The sequence below is a fragment of the Erithacus rubecula genome (genome assembly GCF_903797595.1).
Source record: "Erithacus rubecula genome assembly, chromosome: 9".
NCBI classification, from domain to species: Eukaryota; Metazoa; Chordata; class Aves; order Passeriformes; family Muscicapidae; genus Erithacus; species Erithacus rubecula.
The window spans coordinates 5975196-5995858 of NC_136660.1; the positions used below are offsets into that span (position 1 = coordinate 5975196).

Sequence of the window (20663 nt, forward strand, 5' to 3'; positions counted from 1 at the left end):
AAATGAGATATTCGTTATAGGATCCTTGAATTGTGTGGGGATCTATTCCACTCACGACACACATGCATAACTCCCCTTGGCACTAATGGGAATGACGAACGTGTTGTGAGAGGAGAATTGCCCCCTAAAACTGCAGGAGTGTGAACAAGGTTGTAAATATATCTCAAGGTTCTGGTAGCATTAGAAACTAGCCTAGTGAATTTCTCATGGTTTATTATGATATCACCAAATCCCCTCTATGTATTTATAGCCTTGTAATTCACAATTATTCTGGGTCCATAAATGTTTTTGGCATCTCAATGCAGAACTGATACTATTATTTCACATATTATGGTACTGTCCGTGAATGCTAAATTTATTCTAGCACAGACTCCTGAAGTCCATTCATCAGATATTTTATGCTACTGTTCTTTTAATGATTCATTTATCCCTAGTAATATTTGTATTCTGAAGTGTGGCGTCTCCAGCCAGCAGCACAATTCAGCTCTGCTGAATTATTTTTCTCTTTCACAGCATAACAAAGTAGAGCACAGTCAAATTGAAAATGGCCTTTAGTACACTGTCAGAACAATACTGCTTACCAAGCATATCCAGACACATTTCTCAAACCACATGTAATGCTCTGGCTGCCAACATGCTCATAAAGTCATTAACCGGCATCTTAAAATTAGGGTATGATACATATATTTAAATATTTAAGAAAATCAAATGTGGACTCTCCTAGAAGCTTATTTTGAATTTCAGCTTCTACATATTTCGACTATGCAGCAGTGCGCAGATGTAAAAAATCACTGATTTTTCACAAGCTGCTAAAATATTCTCCTGCTAAAATCATACCCATGATGTCTCACAAACAAAAGCTTTTTTATGCCATTAAGTATTAGTCCTTCACAATGTTACAGAGCAAGACAGACCCAAGGTTTACCATGCTGAGGATTCATTTTTACAAGCAAAATAATATTAGCAGCAAAATTAAGGAGGAACTTACTTTACTTAGTACAGATTTTACTAAATGAAGTAAATAGAGGTTATGCCACAAGGTTCTCTAATACAAAACCTACTCAGTAAGTTACAATTCATGCTGTTAGTTCTTAAATACATGCTTTCTTTATCATCCACTCCCATAAACCACAATCCAATTTATATACACACTAGGTTTAACTGTTCCCATCCCAAACACCCTCATCTATCAATGCTCTAATCACACAAAGATCACCAAGCCAGCATGACTCAAATTAACCAAAAGGGACAAAGCAGTCAGAATTGATACTGAGAGCCTTAAAACTCAGTTAACAAAGGCAAAGGTGCCCACAGAGCCCCTCTTGGTGCTCACAAAGCTGATACACAGTGCTGGAGCAGATCCCTGGGCTGGGAAGGCTCATTTGCTACTCAGCTGCTGTAGCCAAGCCCCTTCCCACAATCTTGTCCAACAACTTCCTTTTCTTCCCAGTGTTCCCAACTCCCTCTTTTCCTTGCTTGCCCAAGCAAAGGTCCACCCTGGCAAGCTGAGGGGCCATCCCCTGCTGCTGCTGAGATCTCCACAAATGCTGACATGGCCATTCACTGACGGCTTTTGCTCCTGCGTGCCTCTGTCCTACCAAACTATTTTTCAAAAAGAAGAGGAAAGGAATAAAAAGCAAGTCTCCACCTTTAAGCTCAAATGCAAAAAGGATGCTCTCTCTGACAACCTCCCATGACACAAGACAGATCATCTGTAAGAAGATGAATATTGTATCTCAGAGAAAAAGTGTTGGCCTTTCTGCAACAACACAGCCAGAACCGGACTAGGATACTTAAGAAAACAGATAATGAGAAGCCAGACACATCACACTGTGCCTATAAACAAAGGGCTAGTTGCCTTTCTGGGCATGGGAGCAATAAAGAGCAACTCAAGAAGACAAGGAAGTGAGGTTGTGAATAAATTTGGTCTGGCTTTTCTCCTTCTCCCTACCTGGAAGATGACACCCAGATATGGTCATGGTATCAACAACAGCCACAGAAGAGCCTGAGCATCTCAGCATGGCTGCACAGGTCACAAGCCAGCATGATTCATGGGCTGCTATGAAGAGCTCCAGCTTGAGCAACGGAGCACTTGGGAGTCAAAGACGACTGCACAACTCCAGGTCCTGGGCTCTAGCAGCACAGAATTACAGCACAGAAAGCAGTCAGGCAGGAAAAAGAGGATGTCCCTGGGGCCCACCCAAATATACCACAACATTAGTTGGGTTTACAGATCTCAGTATTCAGTGAATTGTAACTGGCTGTGTGGAAAGGATATAATACAGGAAAAAGTCATCAGTGATCTATGAGGTATCACCACATCTAACCAGCAACCAGGCACACAGAGGAGACCACTGATCACCTCCCTCCATGGTGCTGGGCAAGGGAAGTGCAGCAACACAAAACAATAGACATCCCAGACTGCATCCTCCTGGGACCCAGAAACAATATGGGCAGGAATGGAAGATAGAGGGAAGGCTGGGGAGGAAAACAGCATCCTCTAAACCAATGACTAAAAAAAAAAAAAAAAAAGGAAAAAGGAAAAAGGAAAAAAAAAAAAACCAACCCCAAAAAAGCATACACTGAGATATAGTCAGGTTCAGAGCACAGCAGCACTGCACCAGGACACACACGTTTCCAGTTACTGGAATAAAAACCCATGGTCAGTAAGAATTAAATGCAAGATCCAACAGTGACTAGAAGGGAAAAAATCCTGGAGAGCAGACACATGTGGGTTATTACACAGCCTGGCAAGGTCAATCCCAGTGCTAAAAACAGACAAAAATAAAAAAAGCCATCAAACATTTTTAAAGGGACACTGTTCCACACTGGCTGCTTTGACACTGTCTGTGAATGGTCGTTATTTTTTTATCTGCTTATTTTGTAATTATGTAGGCTATCCTGTTGCATCCAGAGGCAGAAACAAAACTCTTATTGATGGTGCAAACTGCTGCAACTTCAACTTTAAGAGAACGTGTGGCAGTTCTCTAGCTTCACAGGCAGTCACATTTAACTCTTCCTCCTCCTGGTTTGCAGCAGTGATTCCTTCTCTGACGTTTCTTAATAGACCAGAACTGCAATTGTAAATGGCTGTGCTCTACACGAAGGGCAAAGTGGCCTGTCATACCAATACATAATTGAAAATGCTGACACAGTGACAACTGCTATCAGCATAATTCTGATAATCATGTTAGTTTGTTCCTGCTGCAGGAACAGGGTGGGTGGTGAAGAGCCACTGTGAGTTAGGGGCTACCAAGAGGGAAGTTACCTGGAATTCTGTTCACATTTCTTGGCATACCTCCCACATTTCAAAGAACAAAATACTCACATCCTATCACAATTAGATGAGGTGCAACACAATCCAGTGGTGAGTGAAAGGCTTCCATAGTCAGTGCTGCATATTAAAATGTTTTTGTCACCCTCATACACTTCCTTAGTAATGAAGTAGGCTCTCCACAGGGAAAGGAAAAAAATCAGTAGCATTTAAAACATCTCAGCACTGCTCAGACAAACACATGGCCTCAAGAAGGACAGACCAACCTCCTTCCAGGGAGGCAGAAGAAGATGCAGAGGAGAGCAGCAGTGGCTCAAGAAAGAGGGGCAACTGAGGAGGGACAGCCCCAAAATGCTACCCAACATAGGGTCATCTCCAGGACTGAATTATTAGAAGTACACTGGACTTAACAATTGCATCATCTTTTAGTACTTAAAAGGCAGCCAACAACTCAAGCCAATAAGCCAACAAGTATTTGTTAAACCAACTGTTGACCGTAATAAAACAAATATTGATCTCTGTCTGCTCAGCACCTCAGGTTATCTCTGATCCCAAACATGTTAACACCAAAGGTAAGCAGTAATTAAACCAAAAGAAGGTGGTGAACCAAATGAAGCCTTCCTGCCTCACAGCTTCTCTGAACAGTCATCCCAACAGAGCTTCCTGCTCCACAGCCTGCTGGTGCTCTTGTCCTGCTGCAGTAGTGCTAGCATGGGCTATAAACTGCACAAAACAGAAGAAAAAGCCAGGCAAAACCTCTTTTTTTCCCAAGGGTGCCATCCTTTTCCATTCAGGCTCCATGGAGCACAACAGAGGAGTCAAGTAATAGCCTCATCTATGGCAAAAGAACTGTATCAATTGGGCTGGTTAAAATGAGTTCGAGAGGTCACTTTCACCAAGACAAAAAACAACATATGGTGCACAAGGGCAGAGAGGGGAAAATGGGACAACTGGTCACTTACAGGAGCTTATCAAGATCAGAATGGCATTCAGCTAGGGCAATGGGGACAGGAAGGCACAAGAAGAGGCAAAGACAGAAATGAATGGGAGGGGAAGAGAGGCATGACTTAGGCACAAACTATGCAAAATGGCTGTACTTTAAATAGCTAACAATTAGTTGGTCAGAAAATTATTGCATCAAGTTAAGCAGGTGAACCTGAACTGAGCAGCACGTGACAAAACAATGAAAAAGGCGAGTCAGCATTAGATCAGAAATCACAGCAAGTGTCTGAACATGCTACAGCTCCAGATTATCAGTCTTGATAATGTCACAGTTTGACTACACATAACTTGATAATCTTCATCTGTTTAAGTCACACCAGCTGGAAGGCCACTGGCAAGTGAAACTGGAAGGGCAATGCAACAGCCCAGTGCCCACTGGGGCCAGTAACTGTGCAGCTGGCACCTGCCAAAAATACAGCTCATACCTGCTCTGCCTACCCTTCCAAACTCACTGCAATCTGCTGCAGACTGGCCAATTTGTGTAGCAACTCAAGATCCAGCAAGGAACTCCAAGTGAAGACATGCAAATTATGAGAATGGCAAAGACAAGAAAACAACAGGGTGACCCAGACCTGCAACACCCAGTTCTGCCCAGCAAGCTCTTCTGGAGAATTCAAAGGAGCTTCTTCAAGAGAAGCAGGAAACAACTGCTAGAAAAACACCTATAGACTAAAAAAGCCTGACTGTTAGAATAAACACCTAAGCTAGGAGCAGTAGCTGATTTCCCTGGGTTCCACAGGGAACAAAGATCCACATTTTATACCCTCAAATGCATGATTGTGGGGAATGAAAGACAGGACAGGACCGATGGCTAAATTTTCTTTGGGTTTCCCCTCACTGGACCTCAACAAACAAAAAAGCAAAACCACTTCAAGTTCACCAGAACTTGCTCATCCCATTACTAACACTGCCAGTGCAGGAACCTTAACCACCCATTTTGGCGTAATACTCACAGAGGATGGATAAAAAGAGTGGCAATGCCAGCCTGGGGACCAAACCCAGACCTCTGCCATGACAGAGAGTTGCAGAGTGCCTGGCTGTGGCAGCAGCTCCCACCCCCCTGGCCCAGCACAGGCACAAGGGGCATTTGTGCCATGGCTAACCCCAAGCAGCTCCACAGCCCAGCCTAACCCAAACCAACAGAGCTGGTGAGCACTGAATTCAATAATTTTTCCCTCAGTCCCTACTCTCAATTTCAGTTCTGACTCCTCTATCTTTTATTTCCTTTTCTAAAGACACATTTAGAGATGAAACCATTCATAACTGCCTATCCACAGACAGTTTGTGGCAGCATAATTGACAATGAGTCTGCTGCAAAAATGAAAATGCTGTTTTAATAACCTTGGCCTAAAATACATTCTGTTGTATGCCTCAAAGGGTTTCAATAAAAAGTCAACCTGTAGAGACATATTTTCTTGGCTTAAACAACAATCCAAAGCATATAAATGTAGTCCAACTATAATGACATATTTATAGGCCAATAAAGCTTACACTGCAGCTTTCATACTTCACTTAAAGGAAGTCTGTAAGAAGCAATGTTATATAAAATAATTTGAATTTTTTCGAACTATAGCCCAAGGAATACAAATATGCAACTTTGCCATATTTAACCGATACTTTTTACATTGCTTAGTTGTTAAACATTTTGTAAAATGAAATAATTCCTCATTTGGTGACTTCCCACTGGTTTACCAAATATGGGTATACAAGTCCATTTATTACAAAGAAAAATTCCCTAAATAATTCTAAAGACAAAAATAAATAACTAGCGACCTCAGCAGTGAATGATTTTATCAGACCAATTCTTCTGGAAAAACAGGTTCTCATGTTCATTATGAATAATACATTCCTGAGCAACTCTATTTTTATATGCTGCATTGTTGTTACTCTTTATTTTTCCTCAACATTTGAAAGAAATATTCAGAGAGCTATAAATAGTCTTAAGACATAAACTGCTAGCATTCAGTATTGACATATTTGCAGAAAGGGACAGAACGTATAACATAAATATCTCAACAGGCAGAAAGAAATAATTCTTAAAAATCATTTTTCAGGCTGAAATGAAGCTCACGCAAAAAATGCTATTGCGAGATCTTTTATTTAATACAGTCCAAAGGAAAAGTTCTGCATAATTCACTAGTGATAAAAAAACCTAGCATTTTACAGAAAAAAACCCAAACAGTTTCTGCAGAAATGAAAGGCAAAGAGAAAAGAAAGAAGAAAAAAAAAAAAAAAAAGAGAAAAAGTGAAGAAAGGGGGAACAAAAAAGGAGACAGAACTACCTTTTTTGAATTAGGATCGACTTTCAGTTATAGGTTCATAGTTTCTACAGGCTGTGGATTAACCAGGTGCTGCCTTAGTTTTGGCCAAGCAAATGCCACTGAACCCATGGCACAGAGTGCCCACTGCTCACACAAGGCCTCACTTTGCCTGGCTGTTGTTTGAAGCTGCCCTGCTCCCAGCAGCAATGTGTTTAATTAAGTATGTTTGCACAGTGACACTTCTCTGGTTCTGTATCAGCCATGTTTTCATCCGGGTTATTTCACTCCTCACCAATCCTGGACAGTGTATGAAAACTGATTTTGTTTCTTCTGTAAAGCTTTTCTGAGCTCTTTGGTAGGGATATAATTTCCTATTACCTTCTAGAGCTTGATTAAAAAACATCTAGTAGGAAAAGCTGCAGAAACTACTCACTTTTATAGGATTTTTCCATAATGGAAACATGCCATTTCATAGGAAAAAAGGGGTCCAGGAGATCATGTTGTTTATTTAGGCCTTTTCAACACCTGGTTCAGCAATTTCCTCATCCACAGCCAGGGTTAAACACCAGCATCACGTGAGGGACCTTTGTGTGACAGTGCACTGCACTCCTTTTACAGTACACAACCCTCTTTTAAGAGGAAAGACTACCCATCCCATTGTGCTGGAGACCTGCTGTAAAAATTACCACTAATAATCTTTTGATCACTGCAGCTGAGCACTGCTCTGCTAGCAAGACACTGATATTGGAAAGGTCTGTGGGCACAGTCCTAACAGGCAGTAAAGCAGCAGAGAAGAGGCAACACCAGCAGCTCAAAAACCCTGGACACCACACATCATGGCCCTGCCTTTGCCTCCAGCTACAGACACAACTCTCAGAGCAATGTCAACCCTGACCAACCAGTCAGAATGAGAGAAATAAACCTTCCTCTCGTGGGTGCTAAACGCCAGAGATGAGACAAACACCAGAGCTCATGGATTGCCTACAGGACACCAACTAGGGCTGCTCCACAAGCTTCAAACATCATCACTCTTCTGAGCTTTTGTGTCAGATCCAGAAAGTAAAATAGGATTAAAGTCTTGGCTTTTTCAAATGGTAAAAAAATCATCTTAATACTAGATTTAGGAAATTTCTTTGATTCCCTTAATAGGCTGAATCAATTGTCTATATCAATGTATCTAGTCAGCTATAGGTCTTTGTGAACCTTTGGCTTCACTCCTGTTCACCAGATATTATGAAGATAAAGGCAGTCATAATCAAACAATTGCCAAAATTCCCTTTTCTACCGAAAAAACCCCCCAACCCAACAACAAAGCCAGACCCACCAACTTAAAATCAGCAACATCAGAATGTGAGGCTATCAAAATTATACCATATAGTTTGCATTCCACGAGCATTTTCATTATAACCCCTACTTTAAAAGGCTTAACATGCAGCTATAGGCTTTATAAAGACAATTTTCTCTGACTCCTAGGGTAGATAACAGCAATTTCACAACTTACCACAAGGGGTTTTTTTGTTTGTTGAAAACAAAAACAGGAAAACAGCACACAAAAGTTCTGTCTGAAAAACATTAAGATTCTTCTGATACAACAAACAAATGCAAATAAATGTAGTGCATAAAGAAGATACCAGGGCAATAGCAGAGAAAATTACTGCCTGCAATAATCAACTAGAAGAAACCACAGAGAAAAGCAAAAAAGAAAGAATTGCATGGCTTATTTTTTCCCTGGACATGCAACGAAAAGTAAAATCAACTTCCAATTGCACTCTAATCTTCCAATCTACATAGATAATGGTGAAATGTGAGATTGACAAAATAACTTCACCATTTGATAAGATCAGAAAAATCAGATGCAGAAGATAAATCTTCCAAGACAGATCTTCAGCTCATGGAGCTTGGCTTCAATGTCAACTCAGTCACAACACTGCAAAACTAAACTTGGCCCTGCACTCCTGTTCACGTAGATAGAAAAGCATGTCCTCAAATGCATCAGGCTTAGCTTTTAATTTCTTACCTTTTCACACATTATGGCCTAAACTTGATGCTTTTCAAACATGGAATTTTTATTAAAAACTTGGCAGAAGAGAGAAATGTCTCTGATATGCACTTCAAAGTGCATAATGTCTAACAGCTGTTACACATCCAAAGTCCTAATAGCACAAACAGGCACGTTTACCAACAGGAGACCCATCTCCCTTGGACCTGGGCACCCACCACAGGTACCAGAGGTGCAAGTGCAACAAAGCAGCTCCACGGCTGCAAGCCTGTCTGCAACCATCCAAAACCAACAGGGGAAGAAAGCACAGGTCTATGTGTGGAGATAACAGTATAGCAACACTTAGCTGACAAGGAAACACCATGGAAGGGACACATCCCTGCTGAATGAGACACAGAGCCAACCGTACAGAGTCAGGGCAAGCACCAAGAGCATCTGTGAGCCTCTGGAAGATGGGGCACGAGAAGTGAAAGACCTCTGCTCACCCCTGCCTGTCACTGGAGGCCTCAGGAAGACAAGTCAGCCTCTTCTCCCCACAGTGTACAGCTCTGACCTGATCCCCCAGCCTGCAGAGCCCCAGGGAGAGTCTGTATTATTGGAGCCTGACAGTTACTCGTACGCGCATCTTCAGGGTTTGGTGTGGTGCTCGGGGCCATACAGACAGGTATCACAGCATCACCCCCACGCCAGTCTGCAAGGAGCTCGAGATGAGCTCACTACCATCACTCATCCCACACAGGTATCTCATTGCCACACCTCTACCCCAGGCTCAGACATACCTTGGGAACCTGCAATAGCACGGCAGGATCAGGCTACCCGTCTTCAAAAGATACTCTACCACAAGAGGAAGTAAGGGATACTCACCAAGCTCAGCCTTTTCCTTCAGAATATCTTTGAAGTTCAAGCCACTGTTCAGTGTGGATTGTCTGTATCTTGTCAAGGCATCTTTCTGCCCGTTCTTCCCCACATCCATGGGCTGGACCGGCTCAGCCCGGAAACCACACTTCCACTTGGAAAAATCGGACTGTGCCCATTTTGCCAAGTCCTCGAGCTTCACAGTAACTTTTTCTGAAACAGCAATAACTTCATCCTGCAAGAAGTGATCAGATGAGAATACAACATGTCACTCTGGGCTCCCTGATGACTGAGAAACCAGTAATATCCTGCACTGACTCCTGCAAAAGCCTATCTTGCTTCAGGCTGAGTAATTTTTCTGTATCACAGAATATCTAGAGCTTAATATATTCCTTCTGCCACCTAAGTGGAAATATTAGTTGTTTACTTGAAGCAAATATACATGATCTAAAGACAATTTCTAGGACCAGGGCAATGATCCTAAAAGGCATTTAAAATGCAGGTTGCCAAAACACATTCTGTATAACCCAAAGCCTTGAGGGAAAGTTTGCTTTTTAGGTGCAATTAGCTGCAAATGTAAAAATTCATGGCTGGATGACTAATGGTTATAGTTAGTCCTGAAATAAATGGACTAAGTAAATCTCAGATTCTTGGAACTCTGACTCACCAGAAAATTCCTATGTTTATGGTACATTTTCCCTTGGCTTATATACAAATATTGAATTTAACTTTTGTCCTTAAAATTAAATAAAACTGTGATGTAATCCCAAAAGAAATACTACATAAATGTGCTTCCCACCAAAAGAAACTTGCACATTCTCATGTTTCTTAAAACCTTTTTTAAGATCAGAAAAGTAATTTTTTTCCCCCTCTAAAACATATATTTTAAGAAGAGCACTTAAACTTAGTTTAGCCTCCAGAACATACATTCAAATTAAACAGTCCTAATTGGTGGATTTTAACCTTCCAGGAAACAATCAACTCCTCTCAGTCATGATGAATAAGCAGAATATTTTACAGCTGACTCCAGTGTGCAGGGATCAAGAAAGCCTCAAAAATAAGCAAATAAACATACATATCCAGCAAGATACACTCCAGATTTTTTTGTTAAAACAGTAGAAATAATTTATGTTGTAACAAGAGCTGGCTGTACACCGCACCCTGCACACTTCTAACACTAAATAAGGTTACAGATTCTTGAAATAAATTAACCAGAATCCTCCAGAAATAACCAGAAATTTCTCTCAAATAAACCTAAGTATTTGCAAAGGGGAGAGGAATTCTTTGAGTTATTAAGCAAAGGGAAAAGCACAATTGATTCTGTGTGGGGTTTTTTTTGTCCACTGAACACATTCCTCAGGAAATAAAATACTGCTCAATGGAAAAAAAAAAAAAAAAAAGCTTTATTGTGACAAGTTGCATGCAGTACAAAACCTGAAGTAATTCTAGTAAAAAACCAGATCTGACATTCCACTCTTCCTTATATAATACAAAACTGTTTAATAAGCAGGCACCTTCATTACATTTAGTGCAATAACAAATATATGATCAGAAGTGAACAGCATGTTTATATGCTAAGCAAGCCTGTAATAAAATCTTTTCCTTTATTGCTGCACAGTATAAGAGCCTGCACCAAACAACAAACAATAACAGTGATGCTTTAAATCTCTGTTTATGACAAACAGCAATACTTTGTAAACAAGAACTGGGTACTACAAAGTACAATTTCAATGGATGGTTTCACCCAATTTCACTGCACCATCCACTTGAAATAAAAAAGCTGTAGTTGCTATGCATTTTATACCTATTACATGGTGATTATTAAATGTCAGGATGGAAAAAAAAATACATATATATATAAATATCAGCCTGCCTGCAAACAGTCTCTGCAATTTCTGGATGAAGTCCTCTCTTAGGATGTTGAATACCATCACCAGCTACTACACAATTACTAATATTCCATACCAGAGAAATCTACTTTGCAGCAGTTAAAAAGCAATCCCCTCCAAACAAAAACACTTCCACCACCAAAATAAACAAACAAACAAAATCACCAAAAAACCCCAAGCAAAAACCTGACTTGGAGATCAGACATGCTTCTGGTTAAAATATTATTTTCCAAATAGCTCTCATGATCAAATTATTATGATTTCAATTACTAGTTTCTTCATATCCTTTCCAAGAACTGGTATGACTAATTTTGGCTGGCATACAAAGTAAGCTGAGCAGACAATTTATTAACCAAAAGAAAAGTACAATCACTATTACATCATCAATGAATAAACTTGTTTTTGAGAATACAACCTTCGCACACATGCACAGGATGTGTCCACAGAAGGAAAAAACCCCAAATTAAAACAAAAAAAAAACAAAAAAAAACCCAACAAACCCAAACAAACAAAAAAAAAAAAGGCTACTGTACCAAAAGTGAAGCAATACTGGTGTGCTCTGTCCAGGCAGGAGCAGGGGACCTTTTGGGGAGCTGGGGAAAGCACACCTCAGCCATGAGTCTCCTGTGGCAGCAGCACATGCAGCCACAGGAACATGGGGTGTTCTGCACCCCCACGCTGGTGTGAGGGACCAGGGAAAGACACAGCAAAAAGCCCACACTGTGCCACTCCCCAGCCCGCTGCAAAATGCCACCAGGGCTCCAAGCACACCCACAGAGTACAAAGGGGTGCCCAGGATGGCACCAGGGAGCAGCCCAGCACAAATACAAAATACAGGAATCCACGCTGTCCCTGTGCTGTGACGAGGGCTCTGGGCTAAACCTCCTCCACAGCTGATTGTCAGGGCCACTAGTCACCTCCACACCAGCTGTGTCCCCAAAGGGCTCCAAGCCGGTCCCCAAATTCCTGTCCTTCCCTTGTTCTGCCAGCAATCACCACGGCAGCACCAGGGAAACGTGGCCTAGTTCACTTTTAGGTGGGAAATGGAAAAATTACCTAAACCGTTTCAGAGCTTGCCTTGGGTCACCCTGTCTGTCACACAGCAGGACTGGACAGACCTGCTCCCGCTCCTCACCACCCACTTTTGACCCAATTCACACAGAATTGTCCACATTCTTCCCAACTCCTCAAATACTCCTCAAATACTGCAGATTAGACTGCAGTCCTCCTCTGCCAATTTGGATGTCACCAGTGAGGGACTACCTCTGCAGGGGCATTTCTACACTGCTGCCTCACCATGCAAACACTGTCACCCAGCAAGGCAAGGCAGGTGGCTCCAGTCTCTGCCTTCTGAGGAGCCTCAGGCACGGGCAGCTCCAGCAGGACAGTCTTCCCCACATCTTGGCAGTCTGCTGACAAAAGAAGTCATCTCCCACCACAGCACCCAAACAGAGGTCACCCAACTATCTCACCAGCTCTGGAATTTCAATGTGCCCTGCCAAGCTTTCACACATTCTCAAGCAACTTTTCCCAGCACTCAGCCCCAAACTACTGTGGTGTTTGGGGGGAATTTTTTGAGCAGCAGATGACAAAAGAGTCCTTCTCCTTTTTGGTTAAGCCCTGTGGCACAACAAAAGTTGCTCTGGGACCTGCAGAGCTCTGCCTCCCACAGAAGCCCCTGCACCCATTTGGTATCAACCACTGCTGCAGCCCTTCCAGAGAAACCCCTTCAACAAGATGACAAAGGAATACAGATGTTGAAATAATAAAAACCAGGTACATGGTGACACATGACTAACAAACCTTTAGAAGATTAAAGAAATCTGCTGTATAACCTTCATGTCATCCATAATTATATCTCTGTGTAAACATGAAAAGCCACCCACGTCGCAAACAGTGCATATATATCTCTATCTATACAAAATCAACTCATCGTGTATTAGCTCTGAAGTGATATGTTTATGAGGTCTCCATTGCACAGTTAAGTCTTTAATTATCATTTTTCTCCTGCTACAGCAAGACGGGAAAACAACTAGCAGAGATTTCAACTCTTCTCAGGAATAAGATTATTAAAGCGGACCTGACCAATTAGTCAGTGGTCCAATGGACCAATGGTGTCAGCCACAACACTGCTAAATATAAAAAAACCCACTGACTATAGAAAGAGGCACTTTTTTAGCTGCTCCTATAAAAATGGTTATCTAGTCAGCCTGTAATTTTAGCACGTCTTACAAGACTTCTAAGAAAAATACAATTCTTTCACCTATCAAGTAGAAAATGGGGAGATGGTTAAGAAAGATGGTGACACAAAACCTTCTCATCTGTCTCTTGGTTTTTTAAGAGCATATTGGATTTGCATTTCCAGAGAAGTCATCCAGGGAGAAGAGGACAGCATCTTCTCAAGAGCCATTAAGCTTAAATATTATGTCACTGTTGTCTAAGCAACCATCACAGCCTTATGAAAGCACAGAATGCTATATTGCCTGACTCAGCAGATGGTTGAAATACTTATATTCAGGGAAACAGGTCAGGTAGTTATAATAGTTTAAAGCAGATAATTATTTTTTAGAAGAAATATTAACTCTTACAAAGCAGGGAGTCACTGCAGTACAGGGACACTGTACATCTTGATTTCACACCTGCATACGGTACATCACAACTCCTTTTTCTTTGCCAATAACTAGGAAAGATTTATATTTTACAGACATTGAGGTAGCCTTAAAAGAATTACAGTAACTGAGATATCTCAAAAATTTGATGTGCTAAGACTGCTTTCACTACAGTATCTGCAGAGGTCATTTAAGGAATTCTGGTGCGCATGAGCAAGTCAAACACCTGCCTGGCTGTCTCCTAACATCAAATATGTGACCCAGAGAGAAACAGGAGATGTACTGTAAAAACTCTTGCTGATAATTACAGGAGACACTGCACGTCATTTATCTGACCAGTATGATTTGCATTAGAAAACATCTTCAAGCCTTTTCCCTGAAATCTTTAGCACAGTAGATAGCTGGGGATGCATATTTTACAACCCAGTACATTGCTGATGAAAACACAATCATCCATAGGAGCAAAACATACAGTGTGACTCTTATGGGACTGCATTCACTGCAGATAACAGAACTGTTATTTCATTGGGCATAAAGACATCACTTATTCTGGGCTGGTTTTACATCCATGTATATTTCAGGGTTTTTGCAATTTAAGTGAAAGAGACCTTCTTGTACCACGTGTATGTAAAAGACAGTTCTCTGTTCAGGAATCCCATTCTCTGCCCCAGACCCCTTCGAGGAGCAGGAGGTCATGTGGCAGGCATGCAGAAGGGAAGGAGGGGGCTTGCTGCCCATAAGCACAGCTCCCTTAGGAAGGCATTTACCTGTATGTTTGAGGGAAGTACCATCAGCTTTATTTGACAGCACAGTCAAAACAAAAGGTCCTGATCACAGTCTTTAGTCCAGAGCTCTTCTCTGCCACACAGATACTATCAGGGCTCTGGGACAGCAGCAGAAACCAGGTAAAAAAACCAGTCCTAACCCATTCACCCAAAGTCATTCAAGAACCTTAACTCGAGAAGCATCTCCATAAAGCAGCATTTCTTTCAGGGACCATATTCAGCTCTAAAGAGGCAGACAGTGCTTGTACAGGACCGATTTGTTCTCAGAGACCTCCTCTAGAGTAAAAAGGTCCTGTCTCCCTGCTGCTGCTGGTGGGCTGGGAATATACACAAACTTTTAGCCAGTTTGTACAGGACCACAAACTGGCTAAAAAACTGGCGATGTCATGGAAAAGGCCTGGCTCTGGGTTGTGCCCTGTCCAGCCTCCCTTACAGGGCACACGAAGGACTCTCCTGCCATACACTCCTCTGTTCTTCTAGCAGAGCCCTTGTAAGCATGCTGCAGACCTGGGGACCAGGGCACAGCTCTGCCAGGTGGGAACTGCTCCTCCTGTTCTGCAGGTGGGATCACTGAATGACAGGGAAGCCTCACAAGAGGCTCCATAGCTCGGCATAGGCAGGGGCTGCTTTCTTTCCCCTGACCCAGCTCAGAGTGCCTCGTTTGGTGCCATCTCCTCACACATCCACTAGCCTAGGGCAGACAGAGGTGTCCCAAAGGATTTGTGGAGCACAGCTAACCACTGGGGTCTGAACCTGCTCCCTGGAGGTGCCTACGCACAGGGACCTACAGAGACCACTGCTTTCCACCCATGAACCTATGGGGAGAGCCTCGAGAAGGGAAATGCATAGATCGGGAATTTACCTGGCACACCAGAGAATTTTAAAGAGGCCAAGGCAGAACCTTTCATCTGTTAATCCTTTCCTAATTACTGTAAAGGGTTATAATGATCTTGTTAAATTCAGGTGACAGGTAGTTCCCCAGCCCAAGCACAGCTGCACAGAGCTGTCTGAAACTGACACTGATGTGCTCATCCCTTCCACCAGGGTCCAAAACCAAGAGAAAACCCAAGTTAAAGTACATGGCTGAAGCATGTGAAGTCCTACGGTTTTTGCTTTGCCTTGTATTAGCAAGCAGCATTTTCCACATGACTCAGTAATTCCAAAGCGAGAGACACAAAACAACCTGGGGCAGAACCACTACGTCTCTGTAGGATGGGGTACATGGGGGCCAGAAGTAGGGTGGAGATGGGGTGCTCAGAGACAGCTATGAGCAGTTAGACATGACATTTCTACTGTGAGCCTCCTGCTTTGTGACCGGGGTGGTTTTTTTCTCCCTCCTCCCACTTCCAGCCAGAGGTTCAAATTGAATTTATATCTGTCATTGCAGATAGAAGTTCTGACCAAACAGAAAATAGGCTTCAGTCAAAATGTTTTCCCATCAGATAGCTCACAGATCTCAAAGAGCTGATTCAGTTTAGGCAAGTTGACAAGCAATTCATTCCTAATTTTGCCTACTACAGTTACAGTACGAGAAGCTTTCCTCATAGATTACATAATTATATTTTTTAACAAGGAGTACATGGCATTAGCAGGTTTAAATTATGCAAGCTTATTCTTTTTGTCTTTTGTTATATTGTGTTCTATTGTGCTGGTAAAACAATATGTGCTTTAATTAGCAAATATCTGTAAATAATTTACTTGCTTTTCATACAGCAGAACAATGGAGCCAATTTTCACATACATCCACTGAGCATGTCTAGGGGGTTTCTTGCCAGAACCTTCCATTGTTCAGTATCTGTATCAATCTGCCCATCATTAGCAGCTAACCTTCAACAACCCAGTAAGACATTAAAGTTTTGGCCCCTGGGAGTAGCCCCAAGCCTCCCAAATCCAAGGCTACGCTTTGCAAAGAAAGATTAAAATATCCAGAAAATGAAAACAAACTCTTTTATTATCTATAACCCTGGCACCTTCGCATAGAAACATGGATGCCTGCCAAGCATTAAGGTCACTGGATTAATGCCATAAAATGCCGATGTTCATCTGACCTTCTGACTGCATTTTAGCTACAAATAAAAAGCTCAACTTGATACAACACTAGGAATCACGCGAGTGTCTAGGCTGTGCAGGGTTAATGCTGGGTGTGAACCCACACTGCACACGCACAAACATACACATGCACACAAAGAAAAAAAGCTCTTAAATCAAGAGTGGATGACTGTTCAGAGACTTAAGGCATTGTTATTTTGAATGCGAATGAAAGGGCCAGAACAAGCATTGCAAGAATATTTCAATTATGTATTTCCCAGAACTACATCTCTGAGCAACTAATGCAAATATTGCTCCCATAGCAGTAGAACTTCTTTCCGAATAAAAGCATACAAGAGCGTGAATCAGAACATACTTTCTATATCATTCACATATTGTTTGAATATTATTAAAAATGCAAAATCTATGTATGCGTTACTCTCCTGAGCAATACAGTAATTATGATTAAGGGACAAGCAGCACAAAAAGAGCCAATTTATCTTACTTGCGCTTAGGAATACTATTGTGTAACTAAGCAACTAAAGACAAAATATAGTCTAATTAATTCACTCCTATGCTTATTTAAAAGACACAATTAGAACATTTTTATTTTCCAGCCTGCACAGTATCTCAACATGCTTGAGGGTGTACCATGTGAGACCTATTATTCTCCAAAGACAAGAGTTTAATGTTTAGTGCCACTGATCAGACTGGGAACAGCAACTCTGGAAAGCAGTGGGTGTATTTTACAGTCTGAATGCACAGGGAAGGGGAGGAAAAGAAGAAAGGAAATAAAATGAAAAGTTACTGTTTTTTTTTAAAGGGATCTGCCTGAAATGACCAGATATTCCAGGTTGCTGGCTAATGGCTAGCAACATGTAGGGCTTCTGTGAGTAATATCATTGCCCTCTCCTTCCTCTGCCAGCATATGCTACTAGTGGCGAAGGAGATAAAAATATACAGAGTAGATATGCAATTACCAAACCCACGATATTTTATGACAAATGCCATTTCTCTAACACTGCTATTACAGTGCGCCTGATTTCCAAAGCGGAATTAATTTGAGCAAGTGTACATTGGAGATTGATGCTATTAGCATGATTTTTAAAGCACCCTTTAATAATCATGATCTGCATGTTTGAAATGTGTTGCCATTACCAGTGTTGACAGATACGAGCTGTGGAGACTAAAACGGGGCTATTCTCATTTCAAATAAGAGTGTACAAATTTCTGCATTGACAAAAAAACCCCAAATCTAGTACTGTAAAAAGGGAGTAGCCTATTTTTCTAGGGAGAGTGACAATAAAGCACTGCTGATATAAGACACCGTGCACGGGCCAGCCTTCATGCACTAGGGTAGAACCCCCACAAGTGGTGAGCCCCTACAAAATTAACCAGGCTTTCGAGGGATGCTGTCAGCATCTATCCTGTAATGAAGAGAGAACAAAAGCATTGACTCCCTTTCTAGAAGAATCTCTTCTGCAATTATAAATGGCGCACATTTATGGAGTGACTTCTTTTTTTCCCTCTCCCCCAATTAGTCTGAAAATGCAAAATACTTCTAGGGAAATAATTACAGGAAACTAGCTCTCCCCTCTCCTCTGTGTGAGCAACGCTCACTCATGTAAATTACTTGCATGAGTAAGGATTATTTGCAAGGCGAAAAGCATTGCATCAGATCCCCAGTTTGGGAGAAGATATGAAATCAACATGAGTTTGTAGTAAACTTTGCTGCTGCTGAATGAACCAAAGGCAGATCCCCACTGACAGTCAAGCCTCAATGGAAGCAGCACTCACCACGATGCAGGGCAATGCAGGGGATGTCATACCATGAAAAATGAGTTAGTTGCTTGTTTAGTGTTTTTTAGGAATCACATCAAATACCATCCCTAGATTTAATGAGTATCAGCTTTGAGATATATTTTTATGCCTACTCTAATTAATGCCAACACCTTTAAAAACATGAAAGCACAAGGCACTAACAAGCATTTTGCTCTACAACTGCTTTTGCAAAGGTCAGTCATTCCACAGCCCCACAACCCTCCTTGGAGCAGAGAGCAGCAAATGAACTGGAGGAAGGCTTGGCCAAGACCCTGTGGGCTGGAGGGTGAGCCCACCTCATGCCCCCTGAATGCCACAGGAGCAGAGCACTGCTCCTGTGGGGACTGGGCAGGCGCTTTCTGACAACACACAGCTTCTCAGACTTGGGTGCCAGCAAAACTGGGGGCCCGCCTTCCACATGTGCCCCCATGAGACTGTTTTAATGACAATGGGATGCCCTTAAAGACACTCCCTCTGGATCTTCATAAGCCTCTACATATGCTGTTCTGACCCCTGTGAGAGGCAGCTGCCATCAAGGAGGTCTTCCTCCCATGCAGAACATGACACAGGGGACTGCACCAGACCAAAGTAAATGAGAAAAGTCAAGGCAAGGTGGTGACTTCCTCCAGCAAAAAACTTTTTTGGCAAGGGCCCTGCAGGAATGAAGGAGAATCACTTTCTGCTGGAGGGAAGAGAGAAAAGGCTGCTCTCACTCTCTGGCCAGTGTTGCACCTGCTGCAGTGTCTGGGCTTCATGGTGAGCAGCTTGCTCAGGCCACTGTGTTTTAAAAGCAGCAACAAAGTTTTCAGTGAAGTAGCACAAAACTGTTCTAGTTCACTTAACAGTAGCCTAACAGGCCCTGTTGCTCTTAGAAAAGCGTCTCTACTGTTCCTGTGCAGCAAGACCCCCTGGTCTGAGCGTGATGACAGAGCTGGTCCCAGCCTCTCCATACAAGCCTCCCTGGGATGCAATGAGCATCAGGGTCAGGAGCACCCATACCTGCTGCATGTCAGCAACCCTGTTCCACATTCACCATCCACTGAGACCGCCTGAGAAACAATCTCTGGCATTGAAAGGGAGTTTCTTCGCTGTGGTGATGAGGATGCTGAGCCTTAGGTAGAGAGAAGGGTACTGAAGTGGAGGCACACCAGGGCTTGAACCTTCCCTGGATCTGGGCAGTGCATGGAAACATCTGGTTTTAGCAGCAGTCAGGGTTATACTTAAATCTGGATGATGAATTCAGCTAGCTATAAAAAGACTTTATATTTACACTTATTGCTGATTAGCTCGAACATTTGGCCATCAAATAAAATATGCCATTAGAAATTTCTCAGTAACAGAAGCATTACATCCCTTCTTGCTTCTCCTCCCTCCTCACAGCCACTAACTGAATATTGTCATAGTGTCAGTGCTGCTATTACAGAAAACAGGCAGCCAGCTGCTTCTATTAATCACGCTGCTAGTGCAGGTAGCTGCTGGAGACTGTGCCTAAATCTCTGGTGGGCTTGATCACAAGCTTGTGATTCAGCCACTTGCTCCCCTCACCAACAATTTCAGTGACAGCCAGTGTCCCTTGTCACCCTTTGCCTCGGACACCGCAGATTTTCAATACGTGCTTAAGCACTGGCTCATTCCATCCCTCCTTTCTGAATGCAGAGACAAGGTATTTTATCCCGTGAGTAGTCCCACACCTCAAATCAGGTCCTCTCTGACGGCTATAAGCCACATCTGACTTGAGAGCCACATCTCCTCCTGCAGAAGGAGCTCAGTCCAGAGTTAGGAAGCCCTATGACCCCAGAGGTCGTGCTGCCCCTTTGGGGACCAATATGAATGTCATTCACTGAAGGGACTGGGACCTTGGGGTGCCAAGGGAAAACAGCTGCCCCTGCACCCCAACGAGAGCAGTTACCCCCATCCAGGCAGCACCCAGCCTTTTGTCTCTCTGCTGCCTGCACATCCCCAAGCTCTGTTCGGATTGCTTCAAACTATTAAAAATCGATCATTAAAAAAATCATTCCTATGTCTATAAACAAGATAATGGAGTAAGTGAAAACAAAGTACATTTCTTAATGGGAGTGTTATGTTGCCCTCTCTAGGCCCTGGCTCTCAGTGCCGGTTTCTGTAGGCTCCCTGCCAGAGA

General features: G+C 42.5%; 1 protein-coding gene across 5 annotated transcripts in view; it reads right to left on the minus strand.

Moving 5' to 3' along the window:
• Positions 1-20663, minus strand: part of ARID5B (AT-rich interaction domain 5B) — a 113121-nt gene that overhangs the window by 90292 nt on the left and 2166 nt on the right. For all 5 annotated transcript variants that reach the window (XM_079312722.1, XM_079312720.1, XM_079312723.1 and 2 more), the window contains one exon: positions 9401-9626. In XM_079312722.1, coding sequence (XP_079168848.1) covers positions 9401-9626 — 226 coding nt within the window. The remainder of the gene's footprint in view (positions 1-9400; positions 9627-20663) is intronic.